Source organism: Mytilus californianus, unplaced genomic scaffold (genome assembly GCF_021869535.1).
Source record: "Mytilus californianus isolate M0D057914Y unplaced genomic scaffold, xbMytCali1.0.p SCAF_10, whole genome shotgun sequence".
Taxonomy (NCBI): Eukaryota; Metazoa; Mollusca; class Bivalvia; order Mytilida; family Mytilidae; genus Mytilus; species Mytilus californianus.
In genome coordinates this window covers 19,677,990-19,697,943 of record NW_026262582.1, presented here as the reverse complement: position 1 = coordinate 19,697,943, position 19,954 = coordinate 19,677,990, and the positions used below count along the sequence as shown (strand labels likewise).

At 32.7% G+C, this 19,954-nt stretch overlaps 1 protein-coding gene across 8 annotated transcripts in view; it reads right to left on the bottom strand.

The window, feature by feature from the left end:
• LOC127717737 (uncharacterized) overlaps positions 1-19,954 on the bottom strand; it is a 98,296-nt gene that overhangs the window by 37,718 nt on the left and 40,624 nt on the right. For 7 of the 8 annotated variants that reach the window (XM_052223508.1, XM_052223507.1, XM_052223512.1 and 4 more), the window contains exons 10-13: positions 19,170-19,595; positions 14,263-14,697; positions 5,288-5,592; positions 2,710-2,733 (exon numbers count right to left, since the gene is read on the bottom strand). In XM_052223508.1, the coding sequence (XP_052079468.1) occupies positions 2,710-2,733; positions 5,288-5,592; positions 14,263-14,697; positions 19,170-19,595 (1,190 nt within the window). The remainder of the gene's footprint in view (positions 1-2,709; positions 2,734-5,287; positions 5,593-14,262; positions 14,698-19,169; positions 19,596-19,954) is intronic. The other variant, XM_052223511.1, reaches the window with a different exon arrangement.

Below are 19,954 nucleotides of genomic sequence, written 5' to 3'. Positions count from 1 at the left end.
AATAAAAAATTATTAGGACAAAGGGAAATAACTCTTATTTATAAATCATTTTAATACAATGTACACACAATGAACATACAAAATACAATTATTCCTTCAATAAATACATATGGTACAACTGATACATATTTCTTCAAACCAAATGTATAATAGAAAATATATCAAATTAAAGAGGATATAACAAAACTGGAGAGAGAGATAGGAAAAGAGAGGGGTTGATATTGGATATTTTAAAAGCACACAACATAAGCAGGACATGTATTCTTTGCAAACAATGCGAGCTAATGCAATGAAAGACACTGTATTTCGACAGCAACTATTAATAAATAAAACAATACAAATGAATGGGAGATGATAACTAAAATAGGAAAACCTTGCCTAAAAAAGGGAGACAATCAAATAATGTTTTCACGAAATAAAAGTAGACAAGGAAATGTGCAAATAAAAACAAATTAAAAAAGCAGTGGGTTGCTTAATTGATCTAGTTTACTAATGAAAGAAACTTTATAAGAAATAAACCATTATGTATAAATTTGTTATAAATCAAAAGCAAAAAGTGTGTATGTACAAATTCCACCTATTAACATAAAATCTTTTGTCTGGCCCTGAAATGCTGCTTGCTGTTAGGTTAGACTTATAATAAACCATTAGAAAAACAACAATATTCTGTTAAAACTTAATAACTGATAAAATATGAATAAATTCGTATTAAAGTCTAAGATTTTAAGACTAAATTCTTCTCTGACAACCTTACTGGTCACCTGGTATAATCCCCACCTTGAATTAGGGAGGCCATAGGTTTGATCTCTGACTTATAAAACTAGAGACTTTTCAAACATTGAATTACATTCTAGTACCATGATGACACTTAAAATCTATGGTATGATTCAAGCAGTGGAACATGTATGAAATCAATGATGAATGATAACATATCATGTGACAAGGTCATGTGATAAGATCATGTGATAAAAGGAATCATTCATCAAAAGCATCTACATGTACTGATTCTAACTGCAATCAGAAGAATACAAATTCATGAATACCTTTCTGGAAAACTTTGTCTATTTGCATTTATAGCTTTGTTTACGATCAAATAATTTCAGTAAAAAATCTGGACTGATAACTGGTCATTCCCAATCTTTGACGGCATATTTAAATACTCCTACAAATGACCATACTGTTGATTCATTTGTTTTCAACAGTACAATTTTTTTGTGGATTCAGAAAAAAACTTGTAGTTTTTTCAACCTTTGTGGATACTAATAGTTTAGTTGTATTCAACAATTCTGCATAACAAGCCTAATGGAAATTTGCATATTTTTTAACATTTAAGGGAGCAACCATTTAACTTCAAGGGGAGGGTTATGGTTTTTTGTTTGAGTCAGAAATTTTTTTTCGTGCAAAGTGCTATCAATTTTATTTAGTTTTTCAACACTATCATTCAAATTATTTTTCTCAATATTTAACACTATAAGGTATGGGGAAAATCTGGATTCAGAATATTTTTTAATTTTTTTTTCATCAAATTGGGGATCAGAATATTTTTTTTAGTAAAAAACCATAACCCCCCCCTTGAAGTTAAATGGTGGTTCCCTAAATTAGTGGTTTCACCTTAACCCACAAATTCCACATAAACTAGTAACCCACCAATAATAATCAATCCACATAAACTAGAAACCCACCAATAATAATCAATCCACATAAACTAGAAACCCACCAATAATAATCAATCCACATAAACTAGTAACCCACCAATAATAATCAATCCACATAAACTAGAAACCCACCAATAATAATCAATCCACATAAACTAGTAACCCACCAATAATAATCAATCCACATAAACTAGAAACCCACCAATAATAATCAATCCACATAAACTAGTAACCCACCAATAATAATCAATCCACATAAACTAGAAACCCACCAATAATAATCAATCCACATAAACTAGTAACCCACCAATAATAATGAATCCACATAAACTAGAAACCCACCAATAATAATCAATCCACATAAACTAGTAACCCACCGTAACCCACCAATAATAATGAATCCACATAAACTAGTAACCCACCGATAATAATGAATCCACATAAACTAGTAACCCACCGATAATAATGAATCCACAGTGTTTGACATTTAGGATCAGCATATTTATATCTATATCATTTTAAATATGCCAATACAAGTTGACCAATTCATAACAATTGTATCATTCTCCATTTCAAAAAGATCTGATTGGCCTGTTTTTGTAAAGTTATCTTGAGTTGCAGATATTATATTAGAGAAACATTTCCAGAAAGATTTCCATTCCATGTTTTAATCTTATCATTCTGAAAAAAAGATAATTATATGAGTATGAATATTCATAACACTACAAATATCAGTCAAAAAAGTTGTTTCTTTTTCAGCAAAGATTAAAAATGTTTTAATCTAAGTGTTAAACATAAAAAGCCAAAGCAAGCTTCAATACCAAATGGGTTGTGTTTCAACTTTTAGTTTAAGTTTTCAATATTGCATTAGATTTTTTTTTCCACAGCAGGAATATTTACTCCTAAAAAATGCATACTACTATAAATTTCCTCCCACTATTTTTAAAGATCTCTTTTTGTCATTTTTCTCTCTATTTTTATAAATTCTGTTCGCTTATCTCATGAGAAAAGAAACAAATTTTGACAAACACATGCAATACATGTTTGGACTTACACATTCTTTCCCATGTTCTATATTCTGTAGATATTAATAAGTCATATTTTACCCATATCTATTTATACACATAAACTATCCTATATACACCAGTCTGAACTGTGTTTTAAAATGATTCAAAATAGCTACCATTAATTAATGGAATGAACAAATGCTGTTTGTATGAACAGAAGACAGAAAAAAAATTAAGCTTACAGTAGTTTTTGTCTCAACTATCTACACTTATTTAATATATGGTGAATTCTTAGAGTTCTTATAGAGCGCTGACTCATATGTAATACAAAGTTAAATGATACCAACTTACAAATTATAACCTTTATTACAATTTTGTCTGGCTGTAATTATTCTATTTTAAATTTGTCAATTATATATATTTTTTTTATCTGATTGAGATAACAGGAAAAGTCATAAAAAATGAAGGCAAATCTGTGGTTGGGAATTAAAAAAAAATAAACAGAGTTATCTCTCTTAGGTTATAAAATTATCACACAGATTGATACCCCTGTGCATTTTTTTCAGATTTACTAATTAGTAACTACAACAAAACTTTGGACTATAAGCAAAAAAAATAACAAATTAAATAATATGGCATATGAAAGGCAAAACATTTGACACCCACAGATATTTTTTTTAAATTCCATTACCAGATTACGAAGAAAAAACAAAAGTGGTTCTTGCCATAACAAAAACATATATATACAGCATTGAAAAGCTGTAATTAAACCAAACATAAGTTGGTTTGCTTTCCCTCATCTTCTGACCTATCCATTGATTTGTGAAAAGTTTAGTTTGAGAAATTTGCTCATTTTTTTAATTTATTATTCTTAAGCATTGTTCTTTTCTTTTATCAATTTCTGGCCAATTAAGATTTGATTACCGGTATATACAACAAAAAATATCCTGCCAATTTGAAATGTTTAGGTAAACTAGAACCAACGTACATGTATATGTAAAGGTGACCTTATATATATATATATATATTCACATTGTGCAGATCAGCTATAATAAAAATATAAGTATTTGAATTATATCAACATGCCTCCATTTCCAGCTTGTAACTTTGCCTCACTGAAAATAAATAATTTTCTACTTTCATATTCATCATGCCCATTGACCTTCACCTTCAGTTTGTCCTTGACTTTTGTACTTACACATTCTTTTTTGTCAATTATATTCTATTTGATAAATCAAAAACTTGGTTAGTAACAATATACTTTAAATACTCAGGAAAAGTCAAATCAGTATCATAAGGCTCAATTAAAACAAAAATTGAAAAAACCAAAAACAAAACTGGTTTGACATTTTTTTAGACACCCATTTATTGTTGAAGATTACATGTTGCCCTCCAGATGTCTTTTGATATTTGTCCTTGGGTTGCTGTCTTATTGACCTAAACGTTTATCTAACTTTTCTTTTTATTCATTTTCAAAAGACTAGTTAAATCAATCTCCGATGTAAACGCTTCAGGGCACTGACCTGTCTTCAACATTGAGCAAAACCAATACCTACATATAGGATATAGTGAGGTTAATAAAAGACCCTTGCATGGCAAAATGTGAAACGATTCAAAATAGAAAACAAAAGGCCTAATTATGCCTAAAAAATAAATGAAAAACATATATATATATATATATATGACAGACCGCCACAACAACCACTGAAAAACAGGCATCTGACTTTGAACAGGTGCATAGATAATGTGGCATGGTTAAACATGTTTGTGAATGCTTAACCCTCCCCTATCCTTGGAAAGTGGTGTAATGTATATATATATACACAATTCTCTATACCAAACTAGTCATATATGGGAATGTTGTTATGTATGAAATTGAGGCCCATCCAGCCATTGACATGGTCCCCCATACAAGTGGCATTTCTCTTTTAATCATAAGAATTGATTATACAATACCTAGGAAAATGAGAAAAGGTATCATTATCAATGTTTAAAAAAAAATCATGTTAAAATTTGAGTGGGCATTCCATGGTGGGCAAGGTGGAAAGAGCAAAATCCACTTCAATTGTACTGTTTTTATCTCTTTTTCTTGAACTCAACATATGAAAACCTTTCCTATATGAAATAAACAGTATTTTGTCATTATGATGTATTAAAGTCAAGATTATTTCTGGCTTTCTTGGTTCTTCGTAAGGCCAGTACTGCATATGTCTTAACACACCACCTATATCAATAATCATGATCATACACAAATAAAATCTGTAAAGTTAGCTACAAAAATATATCTATAATCAATAAAGAGGGTTCTTCCTGCTGCAGGATTTATTCTCGAATCTTGTTTCTGTGTTCTCTAAATGTCACAAAATTGAGAAAAGTTGCATTATGTTATGAAAAAATTTAGAAACCATGATGTTTGTTAATTATTCATGATTTCTTAGTTTAAGGTTGAAATCAACATCTGCTTTCCTTTAGCAACAATTTATTACATTGTTATTAAATCAGAACCAATAAGATAATCACTAAATAAAAAGTACAGATACAAACAATATAATCTTGAACTTCATACTTTTTAAACTTAATATTTCAGATTGGGATATCTTTAATATCTACTGCATATAACCTCACCTTAACTGCCAAGTACATTCTCAAATCTTCATCTTGTCTATCGTCCAACCAGATCAGTCCATTTTGTTCACTGGTAATAAACTGGAAGGTGAAGGTCTCATTCTGAACCCTGGCCAGGATATCTTGCTGTTCGAATCCAACTTTGTCAAAATCATAATGGATATATGCGTTGCCATGGAAACGAACAATATTTGAGAAGTACTTGTCAAAGTCTGTGACATCGTAGCCGCTGAAATATTGTCGAGATCCTGTCTGAACTACACCGCCTCCTGGGTTAATTACTGTCCGTTGGGTTGTTACCTGGGCTGAAAATTCAATTAAATATTTTTTGGTTATAATAAAAAGTAGTTGTTTGATATCTTGACCTCTAAATGTTAGTTGATGCACTTTCTCTCTGTCTTATACCCAACATCATGCATCTTTTATTCAGACATATTTTATTTTAGGATTTCCCTATTACCATGATTACCAACTTAAAATTTTATTGGCATTTTTTTTTTATTGAATGTAACATACAGGTCTTCCTCAATGTATAGTGAGGTTCAGGCAGAGGTATAACCTCCTCCCCTTAAGATTGAGAAAAAATATAATTCAAAATTTGTTTTCCTATTTGCTTGCCACTTTTATTACCACTACAAATAATTATATCCCCCTTTTCATAAAACTATGGATCTGCTCCTGATTAACTTCAGGTAAAATTTTGAGCAAAATAAAATAAAAATCCAGGAAACTCTAAAATCACATGTACTTTCATCCGATTTATAATTTTTTTTTCACTATCAAATGTGGCATTTAAATTTATTCAAATAGGTCAGGTGATGGACTGACCATCATGACCATACAAAGCTTCTATTGGAATGTGTAACAAGTTTGAAAAAGAGTGATGAAGGAAAGCTTCAGAAATCTCTGGTTGATTCAGCACTCTCTCTCCCCATGGTTCAGATACCTTGCCCCCCCCCCCCCCCCCCCCAAAAAAAAAATCAGCCTCTGTTAACTCGTTTAAAAACAAATTTATCAAATGGTCAACTGGGACAGAATTATTCCATTCACATACACAAACAAATATGTTAATTATGTACACCAAACAAGACTGTCAGTGATGTCAAATGCACCCTGTGGGCCCATGAACAAACACAATAAAATATTTGCCAAATCAAATGTCATTTTCTCTAAAGGGATGATATTGTGTATTCATATGTACTTGGGGACAGGACAATTTTTTTTTTGCCCTCCCCATTTTTTCCAAAATATGATTTTTTTTGGTTTTCTATTAATTTCAATTATTTTCACGTTTTTCTGTATTATATGAAAATAACTATACTAGAAATGACTTGTATTTGCTATTTACTATCAGTTCCAAGTTTACTATCCACAGCAGTCACTGATATATTATGTTTAAGTACCTATGTGCTGATGAGTGTACATGGTGTATTGGGTTTAGAATTTAGATACCAAGTTAGTGATGTTCATCATTCCTTTGTTGTTTATTGGGTGAAACTTGCACCTGATTAAGAACTATTTACAATTATCCAAATAATCTTTTATTCGTGGGGTTAGGGGTACCAATTTTCGTGGTTTTCGTGGATGGCTTTATCCACGAATTTAAGTTTCAAACGAAATATAAGGGACAAGTTATGGTCCAATTAACACCTTTGGTGACCGTTAATCTGTTGATCAAACAATCTTGGGTTAATTAGTGTCATCACTTCTGATTACCCGTGTGCAACAATTAAAATGTTTACTCTGCAATTTCCTTCAATCGATCTGGGACTATCATACTATATATATATATATATGTCCCAGAATCGATGATGTAAATTTTTACAAGACTTTGCATACAGCTAACTTCATATACATGTAGGTGAAAGTATAAATAATAAGTATTCCCATTTCTCCACTTCAATTATTGAAGTCTATTAAAAAAACATAACCACCCAGAATATCAGATTTGGGCAAATATTGTCAAACAGTGAAAAAAGCCTCTTCAGGTTATCTATCCCGTTTCCCACAAGAACGTAACACGGACGGGGAGTGACACGATATTGCAATGTCTCATTCCTAATAGCAATATTGCGTGTGAGTGCTCTGAGGGTGAGTGATACTTTCAGCAGTGGTGGATTCAGGGTTGCAGAGGACATACCCTCCCTATGATCGGAATAAAATCGGCAGTAATTTTACCATTTTAGAAAAAAATACACCCTCTTTACTCCTGAAATTGTCTGAATCTATTCTCAGTGTCTGTGGTGCCGGTTATCTGTGCATGGGTCTGCTAAACAAAGTAAATATTCTTTCAATTCATGAAATCTTTTTACAAAAATAAATTAAAAGGCTTAGTCGAATGTCATTTTTTTTAATCTGCTCAATTACAAATCAAGAAAACTTACTCTGTTTTTTTATAATTTATTTCTACGCCGTTTTTAACGTTTTTAAATCTTTAGTTTTTACAAATTCAGACAAACATATATATAAGTATCCTCCTTGTGAACCCCTCTAAAGGTGCAGAAGTAATTAATACAGACAAAATACAGATGGTTTGTTATTATTAGAAAGAAGATTACCCAATCTCCTATCTGTCTAAAGCATTACTCATCTAAAAAACATTCTGAATCAGATCAAACAAAAATCATCATCATCATCGCATCAGCTGTAATGGGATTGTAGTGTATATGCTAGTAATCAGTTGAATAATTGTTGCTATTTATGTCCAGTGACAAATATTTCAAGCATATTCATGATGAGGTTTAATTATTTTTAGTTGCTTTTAATCCGGTTTTCGAGTGCCGCATTATGTATAAGTTATGTATTTTGGAAGATTGGTCTACATGCTTCTTATATTTATAATATATTTTCTCACAATTTAAGGTACTGAAAAAAATCGCTAGACCTCTAGAAGGGTTAATTCGTTATTTCAGTAATTCTTTCAGTAGATTCACTGGAAGCACAGGCGATACATGTAATATTTCAATTGTCTGTAAAAAGGGTGAATGATAAACAATTTTTACAGGGAGAAGTTCGGCTAGGTGACTTTATCCCAATCAACCCTTGTGCTGCTTTAAGAAATAAATATAGTCATCCTGGCTAGAAGGAAGGACTGTGGCAATAAACAATTTTTACAGGGAGAAGTTCGTCAAGGTGACTTTATCCCAATGAACCCTTTGGCTGCTTTATGAAATAAATATAGCCATCCTGGTTGGAAAGAAGGACTGTGGAAATAAACAATTTTTACAGGGAAAAGCCCTTGGACTGTTTAATGAAATAAATATAGTCATCCTGGCTAGAAGGAAGGACTGGTTTTGTCAATCTAGATGTTCAATCTATTTTGATATTCATGGATGATGCGGGGGAGGATGTTGATTTTAATTACATTGTTGTCTGTTTCTAATTATTAATCTGTTATCTCGGAGGTAGATAAGTCGTGTAATGGTCAGTTTTAATCAAGATAAGACGGCCTACCACAGCGAGCAGAATTCCATGCACAGTCTTAGTTCGAATAAATTTCAGTATTAATTCGCTATGAAAAAGAAAACATAAATCAATCTATAATTAAATCCAGTTGATTCTGTTTTAAAAAACTACATGTATTTTATTTTCTAAAGATGTTTTGCATGCTGGTACATACGGTACATAGTAGACAAGGGTAATTTTTACACAACGTAAACAAATGACTTATTTCTGAAAATATTTCGATCTTTGATCCTTAAAAAACTGAGACTGGATATAGTTTTCATTTTTACTGGTTCTACCAGCACAGTCGAAGTAATTTACTCTTTTGACTGTCTATTTATTCTTTAGGAAATAGATTATAGATTTAGGGGGGGGGGGGGGAGAAAACGAATGTGAAAGTTTTTTTCTGTTTGTTTACATTTTGATTTTATTAAAAAAGGTTCTTTATTGGATTAAGGGTCTAAAATCTAAAATTAGGCAAGGTAATAGGGCGGTGTGGTTATATTTCGTGGACTACCGTTGATTATAAAGATTTCGTGAAATATTTCTCAGATACGTAAAAATTCACACATTTCAGCTATTTTGTTTTACATTCATAAAAGTTCATAACAGAAGAGTCAAACAGTGTTCTTAAAGTAAACATATCACGACTAATATATTTAAAGTTCACTTACCTATACATAGAAAGGCAACGCTAACAAATATTTCTATCAAAATCTTCATGTTTATAACGTTATACATTCATACTTCAGTCTCTTTATAAAAATTTCTTTACTTCTCAGTTCACCCAGCTATTTTCAAATTATGTCACTAATATTTCAAATATTTCCGTTACACTTCAATTATAAATTCTTTAAAGTCCACTTGTTTGAAAAGATAAGTGTTGCACACCAAAGATACAGAAGCTGTCAAATGACGTCACTTCCCTTCAGCTAGCCTCTCTACGAAACGAAATGCGATATAGATGCTATCTACTCATCCCCAGTACATTAAACCGATGTTGCTATGGAAAGTGTGTCTTCATTCATTGGTATGGTGGTTAATGTTTTTCATCCCTTACTTAATCAAAGGCGATCACCCCGATCTGACTTGAAGGCATTTTACTTGTATATAATTAATGGATTGTATATAAAAATGACACCCCTCCTATTGGCCCCCGGCAATGTAGAGGTGATGAAAAAGTCTTAGCTACTGTTAAATACATTGCTGGTAGCCAAAAATAGTCAGTTAAATTTCTTATTGCTCATTCATTCATTGATTCCAGAGGTATACAGTGGGATAGATCAATATGTTTTCAATTATTTTTTACCTTAATTTTTCTTTAAATACAGTTCATTGAATTAACATCTAAGAACAAACATGTATTTATATTTTGATAACATATAACTATATCTGTTTGATAAATTTGCATATTCATTACACAGAAAATTATAAAAACATAATTAAAAAAAAAACGTAAATTAAATTTAGCCCCATTTTATATTTACACCTGTAGTATACTTATTCCCACAGTTAGGTGATTTTAAAAGAGCTTTTATCGTTTAAAGTTATCATTGATGACTTAATAATGATTTAGAGATGTAAAACGTGAGAAGTAATTATTAAACTGAACTTTTAGTTTCACTTTTAATTTTAAGTAAATCAAAAACGAGCATCTAGGACATTTCATTTGCATTCAGCTTTGTAGGGAAATATGAAATTATTTTGAACTTTACAGAATCAATTTTAAATTTATATATTAATTTGATATATAAAGTTATTTCAAATGGATTTGTTTCTGGAGTTGTCCTAACATACTTAAAATAAAAGATTCACAATTATTACATAATAAGTAGATGATATATTATGAAGAAATTAGACACCAACCAATTGCTAATATATATATACATAAATTCATAAGTATTCATATGTAGATTTAGATAATTTTTGGACGGTATACTAAAATTTAAAGATGATATGCTTTATCCTGCTTACAAATTCACGAGGCTCATTGTTTGCCCTGAAAAGGTTAAAGGTTAAAGATGCAAACCCTACTCTCCCTATTTTTGCAATAACTGGTAAAAGTCACATAGTTCGCATGAATAATATGCAATTACATATTTGCCACTGAACGTTAAACTCAGAAAACCAAATAACCGATCAATCCGGAAAATAATCAATCAACCAATCAAAGACAAGAGAAAAGACAGTGAAAGGATAAAAAAAGTAGAAAAACATTTTAAGTTAATTTCGCAAAAGGGGAAAGAGACAAACTGCATATAAATCACATACATTTTTTATGGTAAATTAACGATGAATAAAAATGTCCATCTAAGATGACTATCGCAAATGATTTATAGCTTTATGACGTTAAATAAGCCACAGTATAAGGGAAAAATATTTAAGTTTTGTGGCTAAAAGGTACCTCTTTCCTTTTTATATATTTAAGTTTTGTGGCTAAAAGGTACCTCTTTCCTTTTTATATATTTAAGTTTTGTGGCTAAAAGGTACCTCTTTCCTTTTTATATACTAATTTTTATACTACACGCTCCACGAGAGAAGAAAACTATTTCTTTTGTGTCTCCGGGGAGAAAGAAATATCACTTCAGAAATATTGAAGAAATTAATCTTACAGATAATAGTATGAATCACCTGGTATTTATACAGGTAGTACACATAGTAATATTACTGTGCAACAAACAGGTGCAGTCAATACAGGAGGCTCCAATGGGATTAAGACTGATAACCAAAGGTTCCGATGGGATTGTAACTGGTGGGATACAACTGATGATGATTGAATTGACCGATGGGATTTATAGTTCTAGTGGGACCCAATATGATGTTTTATGAAGGAATACACCTTATCGCTATTTGTCCGCCATTACTGGACATAACACAAGTTCCCGTAAAATTTTGACGTCATAATAGAAATATCTGACGCCACAATGGAAAAGTGATTGTTGTATGACGTCAAAAGTTCGAGCGGGACTGATTCTCGGGTCAAGCGGGATTCAGTAGCGATAAGGTGTATATCAAGGGGGTGACCATTGGCAATTCTAGGAAGGTGAAGGTGGTGATTTTGGAAAATTAATATTCTGGGGAGGGGCAGTTTTTTGGAAATTAATATTCAGACTATGATTGATTGATTGATAGTTATTTGCTTAACGCCCAGTGCCAAATATTTAACGCTTGTCCAGGACGAGAACAAATTAACAATAAATACAATAGGTAGGTCCTGTAAAAGTGGTCGTCTGCGATGAAAGTCGTGGAAATATTGACTGGCACTGGAAATTAGGGTAAATTGGATAGAGACAGAAATTTTGCCTTGCAACAGGCTACATACGGACCCACAAAGAGTTGTCGTAATGGTTCTTAACGTGTAGAAAGCGTGGTACTCTCTTTCATGAGGCATCGGCTTTAACGTCCCCATTATGACCGGACCTGACTGCGAACTTGTAAAACCAGCACGGCCGAACGGACGTCAAACTTTGGCAAAGGTGTAACTATCAGTCGGAAGAAGACCAAAGTGACCATATTTGTATTCCCCAATCGATCTTTGGGTAGAGGGGGTTAATATTTGTGTACAAGAGTGAAAATGAACAAGCTGTACTAGCAACAGGTGAAAATAAAGTTTCCGCATCCGCAAAAAAAATAATCTTTCTCCCCTTCAGTCAATCAAATGGTCGTCTCTTAATGATGCAGTCGGAATAAAATATTAAAACTCTTTAAGATTTACTTCATTGGTAATCGCCATGGCATGACATGTGATCATACACAGACACATTATTCGCAGACTATGATACGACCAATCTTTGCTCTAACTCCTCAATGCCGCGTGATAGGCGGAGACGCAGCAAATACCAATTTTCAAGTGACCCGTCCGGGGTTCGAACGCACAACCGCCCGAATCCGAGACGAGCAAAAAAACACTGAGGAAATCACCGATGCAGTGAAACTATTAAGAAACGTAACACTTGTGATTTACCACAATATTCCGGGTATATGGACATGATGATGTAACGAAAAAAAAAAATCAATTCCTTCGAAATCATGGAAATATGAGGGAAAATAAAAATTCTCAGATTTTTTGGTGTCGATTTTAAGGTCTTAACTTAAAAACGCGTGAACACTTTTAATCAATATTGATCTGCCAATTGCAGTCTTCTGTCGTCAATCACAACGAATCTCTATCAAGGCCAGAGACCTCAACAGATCCACAAGTCACATGACGAATTTTCTGAAACAGTCCATTGCAAGTTTGATAAAATCAATTTGGATTGTCTCCCTTGTTTTTCAGTCTCGTATACATTCGAGAAACTTGTACCTCTGGTTTTGTGCATAAGTAAGTCTTCCCGATCGATCTTCTTCAATGTTTGATGTTTCTTGTTTGAAGTATTTGTTGCATATGTGCATCTCATATACAATTAACGTACTTTTATTCATATTTCATAGGAGAAAAGATATAAAACGGAAAAGTGGATCAAATTTTTCAGCATTTGCGTTTGTATCGCCTAACAGGATCCTAATTTATTCAACAGGGTATTACCAATATTGCATATACATGGATACAATCCCTTAACAGCTTTCCATAAAACACAAGTGTGCACACGCTGAAATCTCTCTCCTATTTCACTGGTTATGGTTGAATTATATGTTTTAAGGGAGCTACCATTTGATTTTTATGGGGAGGGGAGGCTAGGATAATATTTGAAAAAGGCAGGACAGGAGTTTTGAGAAAAAAAAGACAGGATGAGCAACTAGGCAAAAAAAAAGGCAGGATGACAATTTATGTAATAAAAGTCAGGATAAACTAATAAAAAATAGGTAGGACCGAATAGAGTGGAAAATAAAAAGGCATTACAATCAAATGGTAGCTCCCTAAGTTGGTTGTAAGAGTTCCTTAGATCTCACGTTACTTTTTATTTTGTAAATATGTAAATATTAATAAAATTGATTTCCTTACTTATACCTAAAGTCCTAAAGATAAAGGTCACTTAAAAATAATATCAAAGAATATGAAAATGAGGTTGAATTTAGATGGTCTATCAGACAGACATGTTAAACTTACAATCATTTGTGTAATTACTCAAAATTTGCCAAAATCTGTCAAAATTGTAGCTTTGAGCTATCTTTAGGCATGATTTGGTCATAAGTTCGAAAATATACCAAAATGTTGGTAAAATCTTAATGTACACATTAGCATCTATGATACTGTGAATTTTCTTTCTAGGATGAAAAATGTTGTCCTGCATTTTTTTTAGTTGTAATCTCTGTCCTGCCTTTTTATTTTTCACTCTATTCTGTCCTGCCTTATTTTTTTTAATTTATCCTCACTTTTTTTTTACATAAATTGTCATCCTGCCTTTTTTTTTTTTGCAAAGTGTCTCATCCTGCCTTTTTTTAACCGTTGGCTCAAAACTCCTGTCCTGCCTATTTTTTACAAATTTCATCCTAGCCCCCCTCCATAAAAATCAAATGATAGCTCCCTAATAGGACAGACAAAATAAACAAACAAAGCTCTGACAGATCGGTGTACATATCAGTTAACTTACCTGGTCTTGGCGTCGTCCTTCGTGTAGGAAGAATTCCAAAAGAACCATTTACCACGTAAAATCCATTACCCCCTTGAATATTAATTGAACCTGGATCTACAATCACTGGAGGTTGCGGTCGAGGTTGGACTACAGGTGGCTGTACAACAATGGGTGGCTGTGTCTGTACAATGGGTGGCTGTGGCTGAATAAGAATAGGTGGTCTTGGGCCTCCACCATTAATTTCTGTGCGAATGATTTTGTGAGTTACCAGATACTGTTTTCTAGCATTCCAAATATCTAAACGTTCAAAAACAGCATCGGCATACCTTTCCCTAACCATATCCGATAAAGATCTTCCCAAGTACAATTTACTGCTCCAATCACGGACCTCATCTTGGGGTGTACCAAACGTCGTGTGAGCAGCATCAGCTCCATTCAGTGTCATTGTGAGACCTGAAAGTCAATGAATAACATTTGTTTTTTTTTCAACAAATACGAAAAAAAATAAATTCAGTTGAAAAAATGTAAAATGGAACTTTAATTTTGAAATAAGCTATATCATTCGAAGTCCATACGTTTTTTTTCACCTCCAACAATTATATATATAAGTGATTAAATGCTGTGGAAGTTTTTGAAGGTGAAACCCACTTCTTTTCATCCGAGTGTATTGAAAAATAATCTCAAAATTTTGAAAATAATATTTATGATCATCCATAGAAACATTCCAGAACAAAATGATTTAGATAAAAATGATACACTAACAAACAATATTATTTATTTCTGTACTAATTCAGTTTGTCCATTTAAAAAAAGTCAATAACACTGCATAGGGTATGACTCGTTAACTGTATAATACACTCTTTCATGTTATTAACGTAATTATGCTGAAGTTAGATTATTTCATCCTTCCTGTATTGTATTTCATCCTTCCTGTATTGTATTTCATCATATCTGTATTGTATTTCATCATATCTGTATTGTATTTCATTCTATATTTGTATTGTATTTTATTCTTTATTTGTGTTGTATTTAATTCTACATGTATTGTAATGTATTTTGTATTGTATTGTATTGTATTGTATTGTATTGTATTGTATTGTATTGCATTGTATTGTATTGTATTGTATTGTATTGTATTGTATTGTATTGTATTGTATTGTATTGTATTATACTGTATTGTATTGTATCGTATTGTGTTGTATTGTATTGTATTGTATTGTATTTCATTTCATTTCATTTGTATTGTAATGCATTCTATTTGTATTGTATTTCATTCTGTTTGTATTGTATTTCATTCTTATTTGTTTTGGATTTCATTTTATTTTAAGGTTCATATATGTGCATTTGAAATTTGAAAAATTAACTACCGTTGCTTGTGGATGACACAATTAAGATTTATTACGTCTATAAGATGCCACAATTAAAATTTATTACGCCTATAAGATGCCACAATTAAGATCCATTACGTCTATTATTACCCGCTAGTGGATGCCACAATTGAGATCTATTACGTCTATAATTACCTGCTAGTGGATGCCACAATTAAGATCTATTACGTCTATAATTACCTGCTTGTGGATGCCACAATTAAGACCCATTACATCTATTATTACCGGCTAGTGGATGCCACAATTAAGATCCATTACGTCTATTACCCGCTAGTGGATGCCACAATTAAGATCAATTACTTCTATTTTTACCCGCTGGTGGACGCCACAATTAATATCTATTACGTCTATCATTATCCGCTAGTGGATGCCACAATTAAGATTCATTACGTCTATGTTTACCCGCTAGTGGATGCCACAATTAAGATTCATTACGTCTATTTTTACCCGCTAGTGGATGCCACAATTAAGCTCCATTACGTCTATTTTTACCCGCTAGTGGATGCCACAATAAAGATCTATTACGTCTATAATTACCTGCTTGTGAATGCCACAATTAAGATCCATTACGTCTATTTTTACCAGCTATTTGATGACACAATTAAGATATTTTACGTCTATAATTACATGCTTGTGAATGCCACAATTAAGATCTATTAGGCCACACCAATTTGATTAATAGTTCTTTGGATTTTCCCGCTCCTGTTTTGGAGAAATTGACTTTTCAATAAAAAAAAATTACCGCTTCCGCAAATTTTTGGTCCGCATGCAGCTCCAAAATTAGTTTCTCCTTGAAATTTTTTCTCTCCAATTAGACGCTTTTCGGTTGCATATAATGCCCCTATCGTTTTAAACACACGTGTGATAAATCTATTTGTAAATAAAAGATCAAAAATCGGGATGCCAACATGTAGTTGTGTAAGCTAATTGCCGTGGACAGGTAGTTATTGAACACACAGTTATCCGAATTGCTTCTCGTTTTACCGTTAAAGACCAGTTCTAGGATGCAAAACTTAAAAATCTTTCACTAGATGACCACAAACACATCAATATTTGTTAGAACCATCGTCACCCCGATCCTTGTTTCAACAGGCATAGACCTATCTATCTTTTGGATGAAATGAATTGTAAATTCCCATGAACTTTTTTAACACGAGTGCACACGCTGAAATGTCTCGCCTTCTTTACTAATCATTTATATTATGTTGATAGTCCTAAATATAAAACTTTATTACAACTGTCACATAAACTTAACATTAACCAAGTAAACTAAACATTGACCAATGAACCATGAAAATGAGGTCAAGGTCAGATGAACCATGCTAGGCAGGCATGTACAGCTAACAATTCTTCCATACAACAAATATAGTTGACCTATTGTTTATAGTTTAAGAAAAACAGACCAAAACACAAAAACTTAACACTGCATGAGCAATGAACCTTGAAAATGAGATCAAGGTCAAATAAAACCTGCCTGACTGACATATAGATCATAAAATATTTCCATACACCAAATATAGTTGAACTATTGCATATAGTATTAGAAAAAAAAAGACAAAAACTCAAAAACTTAACTTTGACCACTGATCCATGAAAATGAGGTCAAGGTCAGATGACACCTGCCAGCTAGACATGTACACCTTACAATCATTCCATACACCAAATATAGTTGAACTATTACATATAGTATTAGAAAAAAGACCAAAACTCAAAAACTTAACTTTGACAACTGAACCATGAAAATGAGGTCAAGGTCAGATGACACCTGCCAGCTAGACATGTACACCTTACAATCATTCCATACACCAAATATAGTAGACCTATTGCATACAGTATAAGAAAAACAGACCAAAACACAAAAACTTAACTATAACCACTGAACCATGAAAATGAAGTCAAGGTCAGATGACACCTGCCAGTTGGACATGTACACCTTACAGTCCTTCCATACACCGAATATACTAGACCTATTGTTTATAGTATCTGAGATATGGACTAGACCACCAAAACTGAACCTTGTTCACTGATCCATAAAATGAGGTCGAGGTCAAGTGAAAACTGTCTGACGGGCATGAGGACCTTGCAAGGTACGCACATACCAAATATAGTTATCCTTTTACTTATAATAAGAGAGAATTTAACATTACAAAAAATCTTAACTTTTTTTTCAAGTAGTCACTGAACCATGAAAATGAGGTCAAGGACATTGGACATGTAACTGACGGAAACTTCGTAACATGAGGCATCCATATACAAAGTATGAAGCATCCAGATCTTCCACCTTCTAAAATATAAAGCTTTTAAGAAGTTAGCTAACGCCGCCGCCGCCGCCGGATCACTATCCCTATGTCGAGCTTTCTGCGACAAAAGTCGCAGGCTCGACAAAAATCACAGAAGTGTTTGATGTTGATGAAACCACATATCACCTTGTTAGTCTTTTGGCATGCAAGCAGAACTCTTTTTTTGTTGGGAGTAATTAAAAGAGTTCCAACGAGACCAATGTGATGCCGTATTGTGATTGGCATGCTCATAATAATTAGGGGTGTGTAATTGGTTCAACCACTTCTAGTCAAGCTAAAGAGTTTTAAATGCATTACAGCTTTTAGGAGCAATATGAAAGAGTACTTCTTAGTAAGAAAAATGCATGTGAATGGGGTGACAGGGTATTTTAAGGGAATATTTTAATACATTTGGATCTACATGTTTAGCAATATGACTATTTTACTCAGGATGTTGTTTTAGTACACAGCAAGAAGTATTCACCTCACTCATTATTTTGATCCTAAATATGCATTAATAGTTCCAACTGGATGTCAAGCAGCAAATAAAGAAAGACAACAGTAGTATACCGCTGTTTTATAGTCATAATTCGATTTAGCAAAAACAAATCCGAGTAACAAACTTAAAACTAAAAGAGGAAAACAACGGAACAACAGAAACACTGAACTACAACAATAAACAATCATTACCATATAATGAAACTATCAAATATCTTTCAGGGGCATTTTTTGGAAAAATACATATATTTAATCAACATGTGTCATTTACCTAACTAACATACTTTCTCTTGTATAACTGCATCTGCTATGCTGCTTCCTAAATATATATATGGATTTAAATGAAAATTCACATAGACAAAGCTTACTTGAAGAAAACCAAAATTAACTAAACCACAGTGTGACAAGAAAGTCTGATATGGTACAGGCACCAATAAATCAAATTAATTGCATTAGAGCATCTCTTGCTCCTCGTTTTTCTATGAAATAACCCAGTTATAACATGTACATAAATTGTACAACTTCTAAATCACACAATTAAATAATATCAAATTATATACCGCTCGCTTCACTTGTAGAGCACTCGACTCGAAAAAACTAATTTTCAAGAAAAATATAAAAACAAAAAAAAAATTCGCTCGCTCGCCCCATATTTTTTTAAGCTTTTGTCCGAAGAACTATTAATCAAATTGGTGTGGCCTTACGTCTATTATTACCCACTGGAGATGCCACAATTCAGATCTATTACGTCTATAATTACCTGCTTGTGGATGCCAAGTAATTTCAATATCTTGCCACTCGTTCTGTCTGATACCAGGAGTAGATACAGTCCATGCTTTAGTTGGAGTTCTGGCAGTGGCAAACAACTTTCCATCTCTGTAGTAAATCGACAAAGGGAAGCTATCCAGGAAGTACATATTATTTAGAAGGTTTTCAGGTTTCATTGCCATGCGCAGTGTGAATCCCTGTGGACATTTGTCAAGGTTACCCGTGCAAATAACATCATCCCCTACATAGATGTACTGTGATTTGCCATTGACACGGATTGAAGCATGCTGGTCACCTTGGGCACGTGATGGGCCGTTGATTAGGTAAATTGTTCCCGACGGAGTCACAATGGCTGCTGTTCCATTGCCGTATCGTCTTGGAGTTCGATCGAATAGTACTGGTCGATGGTTTACGGATCCTTGATGAGAGAAAATATCCCAAATAAAATAACGAATGTCAAAAAAGGAAAAAAAAATGTTATTTCAAATGAAATTTTGTTACAAGACAGATTAAATTTAAACTTTAGAGATTTCGAAAAACAACATTTTCATTCTTCAGTCCACTGGTGTTATCTACTCTGGTGTAAATCTATGAACATTTTTAATTAATGCCATAAATAACAATGAAATTCAATTGTTATATATTTCTATGCTCAGTAACTAAAACATAATCTAAACATCGTTCGCTTAATAAATTTAATTTTGATGTCTTGCTTCCACAGGATATGTAAATGTTTGGGTCAAATATGAAAATGACGCGATGTTTGAGCAACCAATG